This window comes from Taeniopygia guttata, chromosome 1 (assembly GCF_048771995.1).
Source record: "Taeniopygia guttata chromosome 1, bTaeGut7.mat, whole genome shotgun sequence".
NCBI lineage: Eukaryota > Metazoa > Chordata > Aves > Passeriformes > Estrildidae > Taeniopygia > Taeniopygia guttata.
In genome coordinates, this window is record NC_133024.1 from 19,551,802 (window position 1) to 19,572,097 (window position 20,296).

At 48.0% G+C, this 20,296-nt stretch overlaps 1 protein-coding gene across 3 annotated transcripts in view; it reads right to left on the minus strand.

Moving 5' to 3' along the window:
• Positions 1-8,834, minus strand: part of EVA1C (eva-1 homolog C) — a 37,574-nt gene extending 28,740 nt beyond the window's left edge. Inside the window, exon 1 of one of the 3 annotated variants that reach the window (XM_072924661.1) lies at positions 8,712-8,834. Coding sequence is in view for 2 of the 3 variants with exons in the window: in XM_030264898.4 (XP_030120758.1) it covers positions 3,075-3,201 (127 nt within the window). In the remaining variant the exon portion in view is untranslated. Of the gene's footprint in view, positions 1-3,074; positions 3,558-8,711 lie in introns of those variants that run through there. The other 2 variants (XM_030264898.4, XM_012569998.5) reach the window with 2 other exon arrangements.
• Positions 8,835-20,296: the final 11,462 nt, after the last annotated feature.

The window sequence follows — 20,296 nt, forward strand, 5'->3', positions numbered from 1 at the left end:
GAAAGTCATTCCTCACCCCAGTTATGCAATCACAATTACCTAATTTTTGATCTTCAGTTACAGCCACATTTCTTGAAAGCTGCCCAGAAAACCTGGCTGGGACTCAGGTAAAGAAAGGGAGACTGACTGCTGAATGAGCCAAGGAGGCGAGGTCAACCTGAGCTCAGAGAAGCAAGGAGAACAGAAAAAGGAGGAAGGAGCATAAAAAAGGGGTGAATGGATGTTCCTCAGCATTGCCAGAGAGAAGGAGTTTGTTCCCAGATGGATAAGGGGTAAGTTCACTTTGTCAGCAGACAGGGAAAAGGTGGGAGGAGAGTGGGGATGGAAAGGAGAGCTGAGGCCTTTTCCCACTGCCAGCATGGAGAGCAAGGGGATGAGGGCAGCTGAGGAGCAGTGATCCCTGCTGTTGGGAAGGTACCCATAAAATGCTACCATCCCCTCCAAGCTAGCTCTCTCTCTGAAGCTGGGCTTTCTATAGCACCAGGACACCGGCCTGTTTTGGGAACCAATCTTTGAACGTAAAGGGGTTATGAGGAAATGGCTGTCATGAAGGCCTGATGGATGTCCTGAAAAATGGATCTTCTGATAGTGTCCTGAGAGCCCAGAGTGTTCAGAGATTGGAGAACTAGCAAAATTCACAGCAGCCCCCTGGAACGGGACCTGATCCAAAATGTGAAAGCTACTACCGATCACTGAGAAAATAAAGAAATATTTTAAATAAAAGGTGTGTTTTGAAGAACAGGCATAAGGGGAAGAAAATTCTATAGTTGTAGGATGACCCTCATATTCATGAAGGTCTAAGGAAAGAACTGTGGATGAAATGTCTCTTCTTCCAAACCTTTGGCTTTCAGTTTAAATTTGGGCATGAATACTTCAAAAAATTAATCACACTGAGGACTGCAGACCACAGAGCACATCTCCACTTTCAGTAACTAATGGAACTAATAAATATAGTTTCATGGAATCATTAAGGTTTGAAAAGACCTGCAAGATCATCAAGCCCAACCTTTAAATTTCTTGTTTGTTGCTTCAAGCTGTTAGAGAAACATAGATTATGCATATCTTTATTGTATCAACATAACTTCCAATAAGATAAACTATTGAGTTGTTCTCACAGAGTTGAATTTTGAACTGCTGCTGGTGTCTTATTTCAGAACAAACTCATCTTGAAGCTGCTGTTATGGAGCTTGTAATTCTTTAAGAGTATTAAACAGCCTGAGGATGGCACTGCAGGGTGTCATCTCACCTCTGCCAAATCCTGGTCCACCTGGTCAAAAGCACCTGCTTTTGAAGCAGCTATAAACTTCTCCCTATGCTCTGCATACTTTTTTTTAAAGGTTACAGTAACATTTTGGTATTTTCTGTCATTCTGGATTAGATCTCCATGTTAAAATTAAAATGTGAGCAGAATTTTTTCAGGCCTGGGAACCTCCCAGTTTGGTAGGAATTCTGGAATCTGCTTTCCTTTTCTACATTTTTATTTACTAAAACGCCCTCATGTCATGTTTTAATACTGATCTCTGGGGTGAGATGGCTTTTTTCTCTGGTCATTCTACCTATTTTGAATGCTCAGTGCACAATGAATACTGAAGACAGTTGTGCTTCTGAAATTGATCTTGGATAACCTTATCTAAATAACATCATTAAAAACTGAACAGACTTTTATGAGAGGAACTTTCCTACATAAAGGGATATTTTTTAACTCAGTGGCTAGTTGAAAAGGAAAATTTGAACATTTGTTTTATGTTATTGTGGAGAACCATCATGCGATTCCAAAACTAACATCCCTAACAAGCAGTTAAGCAAAAAACAAACAAACAAACAAACAAAAACAAGCAAACAAGCAAACCCACCAAAAAACACCAAAGAATGAGACAGCAAGCATTTAAAAGCCTTTTACATATGAAAGGAATTTAATATGAGAAATACAGCTTATCCAAGTATGTAATTCTGATCTTTATATTTCATAGCTGCTTGCTTAGAAATTTTCAGGATTGAAAATTGGATTTTCAAAATTTTCAGGATTGAGCTGAATGCAATTTAAAAAATTGCAAACTGTATTTTTCTGTTGCTGAGGAAATAGTTTCTACAGAACCATGACCAGCATATTGAACTGTATCAACACAAACTATATTAAAATGCATAACAACACATATTGACTATTAATTATATATTAACTTTGTTCCCATGCACTCGACTGGCTTTTGGGAAGTTGTGCTCTGTTCAATACGGGTAAGGTTTGCTTTCTGCCCTAGAGGCAGCTCCTTAAGCTTCCAGCAGCCAGGAGTATACCGTGCTCACTGTGACACATGGAAAGGAGAGAAACAGTTCCTCTAAATAATTTTCCAACAGCAGTGGGATGTCCTGGAGCACTTAAGTTACAAGAGTGCAGTTTTTACAAAGAATAGAGATTGCTCCCTCATCTTGATTGAAACAAGGATACTTTCCCAGTTCCTGCAGTCACCTCACTTTGCAGTGATGCAGCACCTTCCCAGAGATTTGTGATTCCTGGGTGACAGCTTATGCCTCTGCTCCCTGGGAAGGGACTCCTCTCATCCACTCCTCATGCTACGAGTCTTCCCTCCTAGCAGAGAGAAGTGCAGCACTTGTTTGCTCCCTCAGGGCCCGACTCCAAGTCTCCAGGAGAAAGTGGGAACCTTTCCAGGGACTTCCACGCACTTTTGGTCAGGCCCTGGCCATTCCACGCCCAGCGTTCCCACCGCGCAGTGACAGCTCAGCTCCTCGCGTCCCTTCCCAACTGGCCCCTCTGGAAGCCCTTAACCCTCTCCTCTTTCCTGCCTTCTCCACGGCACACCGGGCCCGCGCTGCCCGGGCTGCAGGCCCGCGACACGGCCCCGCACAGGGGTTACGGCACACGGAGCGCCCCGGGGAACCCGCGGCTCCGTGCGGCGCTCCGTCCGGCAGCCCGCGGCCCCTGCCCTGGATGTGGCCGGTCCCCTCAGGGCATTCGGGGGCTAACAGACCCCGCCAGACCCTGCCCACCTCCGTCCGGCCCCTGGGAGTTCCGCAGCCCCCCGCAGCCAGGAGTCCGCCACTCGGTGCCTGCCCCATACCTGAGAAGTCGGCGAGAGCCGCGACCTCCGCCCCGCACACAAGGACCAGGCAGGAGAGGAGGCGGAGGAGCCGCCCGGGTTCTACCTGTGCGCGGCGTGGGTGCTGCCCCGCATCCCCGTCCCTCATGGTGCGGGAGAGGGCGGCTCGGGGCGGGGGGGCAGCCCCGCCGCTTCACATGGTGCAGCCGGTCCCGGCCGGCGGTGCGGCCCCCCCGGGCCGCCGGGCGCCCTCGAGGCTGCCCTTGCCCCGCGTGGGAGGAGGAGGAGGAGGAGGAGGAGGAGGAGGAGGAGGAGGAGGAGGAGGAAGAGGAGGAGAAGGGGGAGAAGGGGGAGAAGGAGGGCGAGGGCGGAGCAGCCCTGCCAACGGTCGCGGCGGGAGCGGGTCCAGCCGGAGAGGGCAGTCGGGATGCGGGGGCGGCGGGGAAGGGACGGGAAGGGACGCGGACTCCTGGCGGCGCCGTGCCGGGCACTGCTCTCGGCGCACATCATGAGGCCGGGCTGACTCAGAGCCGGCTGCACCTCCCCGGCTCTCCCCACCCCTCTCCGAGCCGTTCGCGCCTCCCTCCCGTTCAAGAGGCTCGGTTTCACCGTGTTCCCCCTCATTCTTCCTTGGCAGTGCTTGGAGGGCTGTCACGGACTTACACTCACAGCGCGACTCGTGACCACATTTCCCCGCTTGTGTTTTTCCCGAGACAGGTGCAAGGTGCTCCCCATCGTTCCCTGTCTCCCGCAGCCCAACTTCCCTGCTTTCCCCACTCCAGAGGCCCTCGGCTCTCGTGCCAGACCCTGCCAATATGCTGCTCCAGCCCCGCTCCTGCCCTTACACCTCGGCTCACGGGTCTCTGAGCTGGACCTATGCCTGGCAGGAATTCTGGATGAGGGATTTCAGTGGGCAAACAGCACTGACTCTTCCATGTTGCAAAAGGACCACCTCTGTTCCCTCACACTGACGGTGCGTGACACCACCTTACCGCAGCCCCGGGTCTTGACGACTCTAGTTCAGAGTGCCTTGAGTTTGAAGTGTGTAGGCTTGGCTTAAAGCTTTCACTGCAAAGTGAGGAAACATCTTGAAGTCACTTTGAGAGACTTCAAGTTGTTCCCTGAAATCTTTTGTGATACAGAAAAGTGAAACAGTGAGAAGTTCAAAGAAATTGTCATTGCTACCTGCTAAACTACCTTCCAATGTAATTTTGGTGCTTCTTTTAAGGTATGAGGGACTCAAGGGAATAAATCAGGACAGCTCCCAGTTCCTGTAAGAACTGTCCTTAGGAAAGGGAGCTTAGAACCAACACTGGAAATGGGGCACAAAAGCATCTTTTTTCCTGGGGCTGTGGGTAAACATGAGTATCCAGCTGTTTACATCCTGCCATGTATGATCACACTGATCTTTCTCCTGAAAAAAACCCCATGAGTGAGTCGGTGAAAGACGATGGTACCGAATTAATTGTGTTAAATCTATTCCTCTCCTCCTGTTCCAACTGAAGTTGGATTTCAATGTACCAAGTTTGGCACCTCCTTTCAGAAGTTACACTGAACTTTAACCAACTTGGTCTTCATGTTTGAATCTGAATCCACTTTTGTTCCTCACCCTCTCCCTCTTCACACATGGTAACATATATTAGCCTATGCTTCCTTAGTCTTGGGCAGATAGGAGCAAAACAGGTTTCACATGAACCTGTCTGAGGTCAGAGACATTCCATCAAGTGTTACTGAACTCAGATAAATGGGATCAAAGACGCCGAAATAACAGTTATAAAATCACTCTGAAACATCTGCAACTGCAAACACAGATGGGGAGAGAGAACAGTAGCTCTGCAGGTGAAGCCCTTGCTTTTGGCTGCTTCAGATAAGGACAGTGTTTGCCTCTGAACTCAGCCAGTTACCCTCTGCCTTCCAGATGGGGAACTGGAAGGAGACTTGCAGGAGTCTCCCCCTACTCCCCTCCTTTTTCCACTTGACCTACCTTACCTGATCATTCAATCTGACACTTCCTGCACTTGTTGTCTCAGGTCAGTCCCACCAAAGGCAGAAATGAATGCTGAGGAACAAGCAGCACAGATTTTACAGAGAAAGCATTTGGAGGCTATACTTGGATCCTCTGGAAAGGTGTTCAGATAATTAGGGCGAACTTGCCTGTCTATCCTAACTCCCTAGCTGCTATAACCTCCTATTTGCCATAACTTCAGATGAGTGCAGTCAGACTATCTGTGGCTTCAGGATGCTAAACTCCACTCCCCATACAGCCAACGGAAAGATATCTCATGTTCAGGCCACCTGCTACAGCTCTAACAGGAAGTGTTTCACCTCCTTCTCTCACATCTGCTCACTACTCCCTGGAGCAGATGTCAATAATGACCACTCAGTTTGTTGTGAGTGGCTGAGTAGACAACAGATCTGTGACAAGAACACAGTCAATGCAGAAGAATATATAAAGCATCAAAAATAACTGGGAAGTATCCCATACTTGTGCTGAAAGGCTTTGAATCAGAAGGTCTGCCAGGGCTGTTGCCTGATGAGCACGTGTGAATCTTCACTTCCCAGTGAGATAACATAGCTTTTTCTAGCCTGGTGGTGCTGTAAGAAAAAGACCATCCCAAAGTGCAGGAATGAGCCTGGTATGCTTTTGGCACTCTGCAGGAATAACCCAAAGGCAAAGGTAGTTTCCTAGTGGAATGACTGAACTGGGAGAGGTTCAAAAGGTAGGTAACCACCAGGGAGGTGAAGCAGTGAGGGTTGAATGACAGCACAAGAGGGTGCTTCTGCTTGTAGACATCTGCCTTGAAAGGAAGCCTTCCTGTGAAGGAGGAGGAAAACTTATGGACACTGTGGCTGCAGGAACTGAATTGCATATATATATATATATATAGATATATAGATAGATATATACCATTCTTTTCTTTTCCCTCTGAATGAGGGCTACTTTGCTATTTAAAATGAACTTAAAACCAAGTAACCTGAAATAGAAAAAGTAGTCTTCCAAATCTCTGTTATTCTCTGATGGGTAGTGCTTAAATAGTAAACTTGGAGACACTAGTGTAAAACACAAAGGCAGGAAGGGAGAAAGTGTTTATCATGATGTGATGTGCAGAATGCATCTCTTTACCGCAGCCTTGAAAGCAGCTCCTAGAAGCTGGCAATACTCAGTTGCTGGAAGACAATATAACTAATCCAGACATGTTTAGCATGTAGAATTACAGAATCCCAGCCTTGTCCTTTCCTCACAAGCAACGGGAATTAGCTTCCTTTTTTTTTCCCAAAGAAAAAAAATCACACAAAAGTCCAGAAGTTAGAATCCAGGAGAGTTATCACATCTGCTTCAGACAGTTTCTCTCTTTTGGACTTGGTGAGAAAAGAAATAATTTCACGGTGCCAGAAATGCAGGACTTGTGTTGTTACATGGATTTATGTTGTTAAATCTGAGCACTTAACTTCTTTTTCTGCACATTATTAAATTTTCCCTGAACTTCACTCCAACTGCCAATTCAAAACTCATATCATGACTGATATGAGTATGGAAATTCCAATAAAATTAGTCAGTTAAGAAGTAAACAATGTGGAATAAAAGAAAGTGAATGTGAAAAAAATAATGTGAAAGAAAATAGACAGTTGAGTTAGATGACCTAAATTTTTCTATTAGTGAATAAAATCACTAGATCTATTGTACAGTAACAAAAATTGTCAGAAAAATATTTCAGACATACTTTTTCACACACACAGACACAGACACACACACGTCTGTGTGTACACTTCCCACCACTATACCCCCTTACTGTTTTTTCTTCCTGGTTTCTTCCCTATATTTTTTAAAGAGCTAATATTTGTCATTTTCATTTTATTCTCCCAAAATAAAGTTTCCAATAAGTTCCCTAATGTTCTTTTTAGATTTTGAGGATTAAAACAAACCAAAAAAAATTAAGAACAAAGCCCCAAGTTTTCCCACATTTTTAAAAGTTTTATATTCCTGCATTCTGACACAGACAGATTCTACAGGACAGTTCAAACAAGTGGGTTGCTATCCTCACTCTGTTTCTATGGAAATGAGTGTCAGATCACTTCAAACAAAGCACATACTTTACAGTAATTGCTGTATGGTGATTATTTAAAATAACAGAGTGTGTTTTTTCCCAATCCAGCCTCTATTTCTATGGATACAAGATGAAAATACTTGTAGAGAAGCTTGTTCCACAGTTTTTTCTAATTCTCAATGTGTTTTGGATCCTGTAAGTTCTCACAAGATACTATGGATAATAAGATCTAACAAGATCTTCAAGTGCACTGTAATTTGAACTTGAGAGGACCAATTCAGTGAGCCAGAGTTAGTAAACACTCTTGTGTGTAGAAATTTGAATGAATACTGAGTGCAGTACTCCGCACAGCAGGTTTAGAAGGAGGGGAAATATTTGCTGTGGTCTGCTATTTTTTGACTCCAGAGAGAGCAAACTCAGTAAACAAGTTTGAATTTTGTGCTCATGAGCTGCTCCTTAGCCAAACTGAATAGAACACCACAGAGACCCTGACCACTTCACAAGACAGAAGATGTGACCCATGAAGTTTGTAAAGCTAATCTCCTCACATTTCATTTGGAATGAAACATCAGTCCATCTCCTCACCAGGCATAGCAGAAAGTCCGCACTCCTCATGCTCATGAACGCTGCCAGTCTTGCTGGCACTTGTTTACACAGATTATTTTTTCTAGCAGTGCACCTGGCACTTGTATAGACATGAAGTAAGAGGCATCTTACAGATGATTACTTACTGCTGGAAACAAGAGAAAACATGACCTAAGATGGAGGCAGAACAAATGCACCAAGGAAAAGGCCCTGGTTTTGTTGTTCTTGCTCTCTTAAAGCACTCAGGTTGTCCCTGATCACTTCCTGACATGATGCTTCAAAGACACACTGGGAAAGACTATGTGTCTTGCCTCTCAGTTTAGGAAGGACATTAGCACAGAGTTGCTGGGTGGACCATGGTCTTGGAAATCAACCTCTTTGTGAAAGTGTTTAATTATGGTTTTATGAACCTGTATTTGATGGGTTGTTGTCACTGTTCCGCTTTAATAAGTATTTAAGCTAAGATTTTCCAAAATGACTAATGATTTTGTGCGGAGAGTTTGTAATTTTATTTCTTCCCCCCCCATTTCCCCATTCCCCCTCGCCATGCGGTTGGTCCCTACCCCCCCCCCCCCCCCCGCCGCCTTTCCCATCATTGCCCCCGCCCCTGGGGTCTCCTGCCTTCCCGGGGTCCCGGGGGTTTCCCACCCCTGTCCTATCCTAATTGGCCGCGGCTCCATTTCCCCCCTCCCACTCCCCCAGTTTGAAAGCTATAACCAAGACCCAGCCGGTGCCCCGGTGTCTTGGGGAACAGGCACCCACAATGTGTCTGCACCTGAGCCCCATGTCGCTATTTCGTCTGTTCCCGCGCTGAAGCTGAGCCACGCTGAGCCAAAGGGGAAAGCAGCACCCGCCTCTCCCCTCCTCCTCCTGCCCCGCGCTTCTGCTGGCACCCACCTGGGGCCAGTCTCACACGACAACAAATGGTAGCAGAGGAAGGCTATTTCCATCGACTTGTGAAAGGGGGAGAGAGAAAGGAATTCTGCCTCCATAAGAGCTCTGCTCACGCTAAGAGGAGCTGACTCACCAGGCGGAAAACAAAACCGAGGCTCCGGGACCCGCTTACATCCTCACCGGTGTGCTCTCTAACCCACCCGGGAGCAGCTGTGCTGCAAGGGCAGCCGGGTTGCGGGGCCCTTGAGCCAGGTAGGCTTACCCGAAGACAGAAGAGGGGGGTTTGGCAGCGGCTCGCAGTTGAGCTGAGCCCCGAGAATGGCGCATCATGGGACTGCAGATGCATAGAGACTGCTAGAGGCTGACAGTGGCCGAACCCAGTGTTTCAGGGATGAGCCCTGGTTAACGGGAACACCCAGGCTTCTAGAGAGCCAAACTGTGAAAGAATATGTCCTCAGTTCATCGTGATTTTCCACCACCGAGGAAAGAGAGAGAGATTTCACTGCCCAAGCCCAGAGGGTAAGTGGGTCAGAGCAGGGTTTGGGTTCCCTGGTGGGCGGCTGAGCTACCTTTTTTTATTTTCTGAGTTTTAACCGCCGTCTGTGCCCAGACTGGGGCTGTAGCCTTGCATGTCCCTGGTGGCCGGGAGGCTTTTTCTTTTCCGAGGAGGATGCAACCTCGCTCGGTCTTTTTGGGGTAACTGTGGTAGATAGGGACAGGCGAGCGGAAGATCTCGGGATGTGACGGAAAGAAAGACCCTTCCCCCTTCTCCCTGCTTCACATTATCTATCACCCCCAGAGCATGTAACCACACCTAACCCAGTAGTTTTCCACTCCCGACTAACCTAGAGACCCTACCAACCCCCCGCTGACATAGCAAAGTCCCCCAAGACTATTTAAACCCATGAGATAAGATAATAAACGCTTTCGACCGTCCACCACATTGGTGTTAGCGTGTTGTCGTTTGCCCGAGTAGTCCGGACGAGGCCAGGCTGCCGTGCTGTCTCCTTGCAACTAGGTCGCCGTTGCCTCCCCTGAAGGCAACGTATCTGGTGCTGAAACCCGGGAAGAAAAATTCGCTTGGGTAGCGGGAATTCACCTGGACAAGGACAGTGGCCGGAGCAGTCAAACCGTATCTTGGCGAGGGAGACGTCCCAGGACCTGCGAACATCATGGACACTATCGCCAGGGTCGTAAGTGTGATTTATAAGCAATGGGGTATCGAGTGTAAGCTCAAAGACTTTTATCTTGCTATAGCAAGGCTGCTTGAGCTTGGGGCGACTGAACGCCCTGTGGATGTTCTGCATCCGGAAATATGGGAAAAATGCACAGCCACGCTGGCCGAGGGCACGAAAACCTCAGGCAGTGGCAAGAGCCTTAAGGCGTGGGGCAAAGTAGAGAAAGCCCTGCGCAAAGCAATAGAAGAGCAGGAGACATGGAGCGCGGCGCGTACATGTTTATTAGTTATACCCAAGCTCGGGGTAGGAGCGGGAACGCAAACTGCCCCTGAGGACGATCTGCCCGGGAGCAGAGATCGGGGGGGGCCCGGCGCGTCACTTCCCTCCCCGGACCAGAGCCCAACCCCCGCCGCAGAAACCTCCTGGAAACCCGCGGCTTCCCCATCTGTCCCACCGCCACCGGTCAGCGACCCGTTACCGGAGGTGCAACAGCACGCGGAATGCTTTTGGCAGGGGCTGGCGAGGGAAGCCAGAGACGCAGAAACCGCGGCTCGGGAGGAGATCCTAACCATGCCGCCACCCTACTCCATTGAAAATGGCACTGGCAGCCAGGGAGAGGGGCGGGGCGCGGGTGGTCTCGGCGCGAAAAGCCGGGAGGCGCGCAGTTTTAGGAGTGCGCGTGCGCGGGAGAAAGAGGAGGAGAGCGGCAGAGGGCACGGAGCCAATCGGCAGCCGTGCCTGACGCCGCTACCATTTAAGGGAGAGACCTCCCCCTGCAGGAGGCAGGGCAAGCCTGGGGGGCGGGAGCGGTGCCACCCCCGCGGGGAGGAGCGAGCTCGGAGCCGGACAAAAAGGCACCGAGCCCCGGAAATGCGCTAGCATTCGACTTCCGACTCGGAGTCCAGCAGCAGCTCCGCCAGCTCGGAAGAGCTGACGGAAGCCGGCTGGAACTCTGAGATGGAGGAAACAGAGCCAACGCGATTTAAGACAAAACCGAGTAAAGCTTTAAGCCACACCGAAAAACAACCACAATACGAACCAGCCCAGTTTACCAACTGGGGAGAAATAAAAATAGCCTGTGAATGCAGGTCCCGGCCCCAGGGAAATGGGAAAGGGAGGGGGCGTTCGGGCTGCACTCAGCCTCCTCCCGCCGCGAATACAAGGCGGCCCATCTATGCCAACCCCCAGTGGGGCGGGGAGCCCTTATACCTCATACCCCCGCCAGCAACACAATTGCAGAGTTTCGCAACACAGCCCGCGGTACCTTCGTACCCACTACCACTGCAAGCAGCGCCTGTGCCACAGGGTCAGCCGGGGATGCCCCAGAACGGGACCCCTGGGTGGCCCTGGCCATGAAAATAGGGAAGGAGCCCCCGAGGGTGTGGGGGACATGCCGCCTCTATGGCAGTCAGGACCCCCATGTAATAGGGCTTCAGCTTTGGGCAGACACAGGAGCAGACTGCTCGATCTTGCCCCAAGCACTGTGGCCCCGACACTGGCAATGCAAAGAAGTCCCCCCTGTGAACGGAGTGGGAGGGCCGTCCCGAGCTTGGAAAAGCACCCAATTAGTAGCTATAACACTTCATACAAAAAAGGGACCGGAACAAACAGTAGCAATCCACCCCTACATTTTGCAAAACTCTCCACCCCTGATAAGAAAGGACATCCTTGCTATGTTAGGAGTCAGGATTACAAATTTATAATGAGGGCCACTGCCGTACACCCACTGCTGCCAATCAAACTGACCTTCAGAACGAAATTAATGGAAAGCTGTGAGTTTCGGTTTGCAGGACACGCTCGTGGACCGTTCCCGTGACGCGTACACCCCTACTCCAGAGGGAGATGACGGACCACCAAGCCGCCAGACAAAACCCGAGAGTCCCACACCGGTGAGACCCAGACATGCACAGTGTCTTTGTGCGATTTTGCTGTTGGGGCTTGTGGCTGGGGGGGCAGGCCAACCCAGGCCGCTACCCTCATCAGCCATTTAGGTGGGTCATGCAACATCTTTCAAGTGACAAGGTGTTCAAAGAGGTCACCACAGCGAACACCCCATCCTTCGTGTTCCACATAGCCGATCTGTTTCCAGGACAACCAAAACTACGGCCCACAAACCCACGCATCGTACTCATGTGCATATCCTACTGGTGCCCAGCGTCCAACCCAGGGAAAAGATACCGCGACTACCCGGGGTGGGGACATTGCGGATATTGGGGCTGCGAAACCATTGTTACAGATTCCAGACCATGGGGAGATGGGTGGCAACCGCAGGAGCCTGACAAATTCTTACAGTTCACCAGGGCACCCTTTGGCTGTGGAGACCACAATGCACAGCCTAGATATCGGGGATGCGTAAGTTATAACATGACCGTTCTACAGCCAGATCACCCTAGTTGGGCCACGGGTAGAACGTGGACAGTGGTCCTCAGAGGACCGAGAAGGTGGGTGAATGTGCGAATTATCAGGCTCCAACCACCAGTACCTCGACCAGTGGGACCCAATAAAGTTATCAAGAACGTGCTAAAAGGAAAAAACACAACCCACCCCAAAACCTTGCCCCCAAAAGTCACTGACACCCCGACCGGCCTTGCAGATGCCCTCCGGATAGGCCGCATGACTGAGTCAGATCCAAACCCAATCTTTCGTATGCTAGAAGCTACCTTTCTAACCCTAAATGAAACCAAACCGAACCTGACTAACTCCTGTTGGCTTTGCTATGATGTTAAACCCCCTTTCTACGAAGGCATTGCTTTAGACACCCCCTTCAGTTACTCCACAGCCAGTGCCCCCCACCAGTGCAGATGGGACACTCCCCACAGAGGAATCACCCTGAGTCAAATCGCAGGACAGGGCAGATGTTTTGGCAATGCAACTTTAGCAAAGCAGAAAGGCAACTTCTGCACTAAAGTTGTCAAGCCCAACAGAAAAACCAATAAGTGGGTGGTCTCATCCGCATCTGGGATGTGGGTTTGCCAGCGATCCGGAGTGAGTCCTTGTGTGTTCCTTGCCAAGTTTAATGACTCTATCGACTTCTGTGTCCAAGTTCTGATTGTTCCTAGGGTCCTGTACCACTCAGATGAAGAGATATACCACCTTCTCGAGGAACCTGACAGACTCCACAAAAGAGAAATAATCACAGGTATAACTATCGCAATGCTGCTCGGCCTGGGAGCAGCTGGCACAGCCACGGGTGTCTCAGCCATCACAACCCAGCAGCACGGACTCTCTCAGCTGCAAATGACCATCGACGAAGACCTGCAGAGGATCGAGAAATCCATCTCCTATCTAGAGAAATCAGTCTCTTCGCTTTCAGAAGTAGTTTTACAAAATAGGCGAGGACTGGACCTCTTGTTCATGCAACAAGGAGGACTGTGTGCAGCCTTGAAAGAGGAGTGCTGCTTTTATGCAGATCATACGAGAGTCGTTAAAGACTCCATGGCAGAACTCCGAGATAGACTGGCTCAGAGAAAGAAAGACAGGGAAACCCAACAGAGCTGGTTTGAATCCTGGTTCAATCAATCACCTTGGCTCACCACTTTAATTTCCGCCCTGGTAGGTCCACTGGCAATACTGCTTTTAGCTGTTACCATAGGGCCATGCCTGCTGAACAAACTAGTCTCGTTTGTTCAGGCCTGTCTAGAACGGGCGAACATTCTGTTCGTAGGCCAGCAACAAATGCTGTAAACCAAAAACTGCAAACACAGTCAGTCGCAAAAGCCTTCGAGACTCGCCTTGCGAAAATTACTCAGGTTTACCAAACCACCCTTTCCTTACCAAGTTACAAGTTTGTACCTCACTCCAGTGCCTATATCTATGACTACCTCATTTTGTTTATGCAAAGGAGAGGGGAGATGTGGTAGATAGGGACAGGCGAACGGAAGATCCCGGGATGTGACGGAAAGAAAGACCCTTCCCCCCTCACCCTGCTTCATATTATCTATCACCCCCAGGGCATGTAACCACACCTAACCCAGTAGTTTTCCACTCCCGACTAACCGAGAGACCCCGCTGACGTAGCAAAGTCCCCCAAGACTATTTAAACCCATGAGATAAGATAATAAACTATTTCGACCGTCCACCACATTGGTGTTAGCATGTTGTCGTTTGCCTGAGTAGCCTGGACGAGGCCGGGCTGCCGTGCTGTCTTCTTGCAACCAGGTCGCCGTTGTCTCCCCTGAAGGCAACAGGTAACTCACGCTTGATAGCTCCTTCTCTTTCTCGGAAAGCTGCCTTTTCTACCCTCTCCTCCCTATTCTGGGCTATGGGGGCAGGGGGTGTCGAAAGGACACCAATGGGACAGAATTGTAGATGGCAACATGTCAGCTATGGGAGAGTTGTTAACATCCTAAGAGAGGCCTTTCACATCCACGCATTTTGTCAACTTCCAGCTGCGTCAGGCGTCTCTCCTGTAGATTTCCCCTTCGGCTTCTGTGAAGCCCCCCTTTCCCTTTTCCCCATGGACTTCCCTGTAGTTTTCGCCCCCTTAACACTTCCCCAAGCCTTCTCCCTTGGGGACGGCAGCGGCCGAGCCACCCCAAGTGCCCTGCCGGACACGGTTATCCTCCCTTAGAGGATGCATTGGCTGTGCCTTCCCGGGCGAGATGCAGTGCACCTGGCACCCCCTCCCAAGATGGCACTGGCCACGCTACAGAGATCCCATTTTCCCGCCGTAACGCTTCTCTTCCGCCCACGTTTTCCCGCCAGCCCCACCCCACCCCCAATGGCCCTGCACCATCCTGCAGCGTGGCCAGCCCCTATTGGGGGGGAGGTGAGGTTGGATTAATCCCTCAGTCCTTCTTGTGACCCCACCTCTGATAGAAGGGATTGCCGGAGGGGCCCCTCTGTTAGAGGACCTTCCTTTGTAAGAGAGCTTTCCCCCTTTGGTGTGGGGGGGGAGGGCCCTTCGAAGGGAGTGGAGCTGGAAACCTGGACCAGAGCTCCACTGTTTTCTTTCCCCTGAAATGGTGGTGCCCAGATTCACCCCTCTAGCCCATCTCCTAAATGTACCTTGCCCAAACTTACCTCATTATTTCAATACAAGTTTTCCCCATTGCTTGTGATAATTTGGAAATAACTTCTTGGATTGAGTTATATTTTATAGAAGGAAAGGTCATCCTCTCTAATTACTGCCCACAATGCTATGCCAACTTCACAATCAAATAATCAAATTGGAGAAACCACATCGCCGTTCGCTGCTTCAGCTCTGCTAGAATTCAAAAACCACGAGCATCGCGTCATGAATCCTGCTTCCATCCTCAATACAGAATGTGTTTATAATAATTTTGTACCCTTTATCTTAAATTGTAATGTGAAAAAGATTTTTGCCCCATGCATTGTAACTATGATTGGTGTATCACTTTCCGATGTCTCTCAACTTACGTTTTCTCAGTAATTTGTAACATTGCTAATTTGTTTTTAACTCAGAACTCCCCTTCCTTTATGTAAACCCAAAGAGGGAGTTGCGGCCCCCATTCCCCCTCCCCCTCTCCACGCGGTCGGTCCCTACCTGCCCCCCCCCCCCCCCCGCCTTTCCCATTGCTGCCCCCGCCCCCGGGGTCTCCTGCCTTCCAGGGGTCCCGGGGGTTTCCCGCCCCTGTCTTATCCTAATTGGCCGCAGCTCCGTCTCCCCCCCCACTCCCACCATGCGGCTGGTGCCCCAGTGTCTCGGGGAACAGGCATCCTCAATAAACACGTGTCTGCACCCAATACCAGTGTCGCTATTCGTCTGTTCCCGTGCTGAAGCTGAGCCACGCAGAGCCGAAGGAGAAAGCGGCGCCCACCTCTCCCCTCCTCCCCCGCGCTTCCACTGGGGCCTGCCTGGGGCCAGTCTTGCACAGCAACAATTTTGTACTTGAAATTCAAGACTGAAGCTTTTTACAGCCACAGAATCAATGTCAAAAGACTGAAAAAACTGTGGCTTTTCCAAGAACCTTGAAAATAATCAGCCTTCAAGGTCTCTCAAGTTAGGTATGTAAAGGCATGGAAAACTGGTAGTGTTTCAGAAAAGAGTGGCTCATATCAATATCTAATCAGTGAGAGTTAATAATTTTGAGATCCAGACCTCAGGCTAATTTGACCTGAGCACTGTGAAATTAGAAGCAAATAACAAAATTTGAAAATAATATTGCAGTGTTTGTAAGTGCCTGCTTTTCCTATCAGGACTGTAAGGGCTCCCTGGTAAATTCTGTGACTCAGTGACTATGTCAAACTAACTCAGACTGGATGATGCTTGAAGATTATTCCATGTGTAGAAGGTGGGAAGGATTTCAGTACACAGAAGATACTCCGACAATTGCAGTAGATACTCAGAGGTGCTTCCAGCATATGCCTCCTCTAGCTCTTCCCAGCCTGCTCATTGACCTCTCCACTCTTCTGTCCTCTTCCCTTCTTTTCCAATCTTTTCACCCATCTTCAGCACCTGGGCACTCAGCCCAGTTCCAGACTCACACCATGCTCTGACTCAAACCCCTGATGTTCATAATGCCTTGTTGGCAGATCCTTCCCTATCGACCGTCTCTAATATTCCTTGTGGGAGGAAGATAAATTGCCATTAGTCAGGTCTAAAATACACTCCATGCACTCCAGCTGAAATAACTATGGGACTGGGGGAGGAGGGAGAAAAGGAGGAGAGGTGATTTTGTTTTACAGCATCTAGAGTAAAAAAAGTTGTGGTTTTACTTCAGCCTTGCCAGCCCACTCATCTCCTGGGTTCATACACTGACCTTGCACATCACCTGGACTCCTCGATGCCAAACTTCTGGAATTCAAGCACTGCAATGACTGTGTCTCCAAGTGTATGATGTAGCACTGGGCTGATCAGAGCAGGGAGCATGAGAGTATAGGGCACATTCAGACATGTGATGACAGAGAAGTGACTGTGTTGGGAATATTCCATTCTCAAGAGGCTGTGCTGAGGAGGTGGTCCTGATATCCCATCTCTTGGCAGCATCCACCCTTCTCTCCTTCTGTGGTCCCATGCCTCAGAGTGTCAAAGGCTGGAAAGCAGGAAGATATCACACTTGAAATTTTGGGAAAAACTGAACGAAACTTTTCTGTGGAATAATTGAGTAAACTAAGAGCAAACATTGAGACATCCAGTTTTAGAGATGGAATTTTTGATTAAATCCATTCCCTCTGAATGTTTTCTGTAGTTAATTTATACATGAAAAAATTATTTTAAGAAATGAATGCATTTCTTACTAGCGTAGGGTAGGGGATCACAACTCACAGATGGCCTTGAAGTGAAACCACCGCAGGGGTTACTTTCACTGGGGCTCCAGTACCCAAACACCAGTGGGTTTACAGGACAGATTTGGACTTGGATTAGCATGGGCTATAAAGCTGGGCTAATGCACAGGTCTGTCAGCAGTCCTACTCGGAGATAATCCCTCATCTGTTGGGAGAGGTTGTAGGTTGTGGGAATTCAAAATGTCCCTCAGACATTTTTGGAGGTTCCAGGCCCAGGTCAGAAGCATTTGAGACCCTGGCAGGCAGCTGGAAACAGCTGTGATTCTGGGTTTGAGCCATGGAATGATTTACCAACTCTGGAGGAAGAACAAGAAGTCACAGAAGTTTAGATATTATAGTAGAAGTAGTTATAAAGTAGAGGGAAGAATTTTTTTAGTGCTGTACAGGGGGGTTTTAGCACCTGTACAGGGGGGTTTCTGTTTTGTACATGGGGGTCAGAGGTTTCTTAAGATGGAGGGATTTTGGCTGGTCCTGTCCTTCCTCTTTCTTATTCCTTACCTCCATGTTCTTGATGATGTTGGCACTCAGAGATTGGTTTAGAGTAGAAAAGCACCATTTAATATAGGTAGTAGGTATTGGGGAAAAACTGTAAACATGTAATATGTAATGTACCATATAAAAGATAGCAGCAGCCCTGGGCAGGGGGAGAGAAGAAGAAGACAGGAGACAGAGAGGATGTCAGGGTGTGTGTGTGGCTCTGCCTGAGCTGCTGAGCAAACCGCAGCAGCCCAAGAAGAAAATCTTTTAGACAACTTGCAATAAACAACCATGAGACCGAACAACAAGAGACTACTGAGCCTTTCTTTGGAAGCACGGGTTGGAGGAGAAGCTTTTCCACCACACGAAGCCACCCTGTGACCTAGGGTGGTCTTCGACAATAGGCCTGGAGTTTGGGAAGGGTCATGAGGAAATGGTTAGGGAGTGATTTAAATGTGTATCAAGAGACTTAATTCTGAGGGGTGGCAAGTATTAGCTATAGGACAGCAAATATCTATGGCTAAAGGCTGGAGACAGGGCCTAGCTGAGAAGAACAGGAGTGTTTAAGGCTGAAATCAGAAGAGAAACCTTGGTGAAGCTTTGCATTAGATATGGCCTCTTCTGCCAAATCAGATTTTTGTCTTCAGGACTGCATGAGTGAAGATCCCACAGCGAAGAAAATGGTTCAGATTTGGGAGGCAAAGGCAAGTAAGCAGGGCTGCAGGGCTAGGGCTCGGCTGTTTACATTGTGTTCAGAGCAGTAAAGGCTTCAGAGGTCGCAGCTGAGGCAGGAAAGGGCCGCTTGGCTCAATTAGTGTTGCATCTAAAACTGTTCCTTGAACAAGGTGCAGAGCTGAGGTTCATGCAAGGGACCAGACTTGAAAATATGCCAGAGGGGAAATGTGTAATTTGAATATGATGATCTGGCAAGAATCACAGAAGAATATTTTGATTTACTGAAAACTGTGTGGCTCAGAAGTTACTGCTTGACTTGTTCACTGCTCCCATCTGTTGCACATATAAACACAACAGAGCAGATGAATTTTGTCTGAGCCTGAGATCTTCGACTGGCCCTCCATAAATGCTGCTTGCCAAAAAACACTTAGGAAAGTTGTCAGATATAACAGAGAAGGAAAAGGACATGGGCTTCAAAGTGCACTCCAGCAGAGCATGGGAAGTGACATGGCTGGAGGTGAAAGCCGCAGTCTGCTTACCCAGCCTCCTGGAAGCCTCTAACAGCTACACAGGCAGTGAAGGGAGAGAATAATTGAACTTCAAGTTAAAAAAAAAAAAAAAAAAATTCAGTAGCCTTCTGCAGTAGTTTTTAAAATACTAGAACTATGAAATAGAGTGTGATGGTAACTATCAGGCTTTTAAGTCTGGTAACCAGGACTTTCACGAAGATCTCAGTATGGGTACTTTGAGCCTTTTAAAAGCTGTGTTAAATCAAATCTTTTTTCCTAGTTCTATTAGCTCTAGTCTTCCTTTTCATCCCCTCAATAACAATGCAACTCCCTCCTGACAATGCTATTTACTTTCCATATTATGTACCTATCAGTTTCTGGAATTGCAAATGTATTTGGATACCTGCATAAACTTAAGTTTCAAGAAAACTGTAAGGCTGAAACAAAGGATTCCCATCATCCAGAAAACCACCAAAAATGTCAAATGGAACTGCCATCTAAACAAGCAGAAAAATAGCTGGAATGTAGTTTGTTAAATTTAAGTATTCCTAGAAATAGGAATTAACAGAGCTCGGAGCATGATGTCACTAGCAGCAGTAAGATGCTTTTAGCTTTGTTCTCATAAATTACTTGAAAAAAAGCCCTTGTACCTAGTGTTAAGCAAGCTACATCAGGGAAGGTTTAGGTTGGATATTAGGAAAAAATTTTTCACTGAAAGAATAATAAAATACTGGAATTGTCTTCCTAGGGAGGCGGTGGAATCACCATCTCTGGGTATGTTTAAAAAAAGAGTGGACTTGGCACTTGGTGCTATAGTCTAGTTGTGGTGTTAGGGCATAGGTTGGACTTGATGATCTTCGAGGTCTCTTCCAACCTCATTATTCTGTGATTCTGTGATGCTGTGATTTCATATTTTCTCATTTCCCCCTTTTCCCCCCAGTCTTATGTACTCCTTTTACTTTACCCTTTTCTATCTTCTAACTTCACCTTCTTTTATTTTGTTCTACCCTCTGTTCTCAAAACATCACAGAATCTTCTGTCAACGTGAAAGTATTTGTTCATCCTGTCTTAGAATGGCTGTGAATGTTGCCCTTTACTGGATCACTTTTCTTTACAGTATTTTGCTAAAAAAAGAAACGAAATGAAACGAAACAAACAAAACAAAACCCAAAACAAAACCACAAACAAACAAACAAACAGTTTGAAAAAGCCCAGGAAGATACTAATGTCACCTTTACTACTTGCACATATGACAAAAACAAAACAAAACAAAACAAAACAAAAAAAAACCCCCAAAAAAACAAACCAAAAAACCTGATTTGGATTTGGATAGATCTTTTTTGTTTTTTTCTTACTGAAATAATCTCTATGTTCCACTACTGTTTCAACTGTTGTCATTCCATAAGAAACAGTTTATTGGAACAGGCTTTTCCATTCCTCCTCATCACTGTGCTTGTCCTGGCATAACTCTTGCTGAAAGCAAGGGAAGATTTTAGATTTTAATTAATCTAAGCCTGCCTTCTGTCAGTTGGAAGCAACTTCTGTCACTCCTTCCCTTATAAATAGTCCCTCTCTATCGTTCCCGTGGGCCCCTTCAGGTACTGGAAAGCCACAGCTAGGTCACCTGAAGC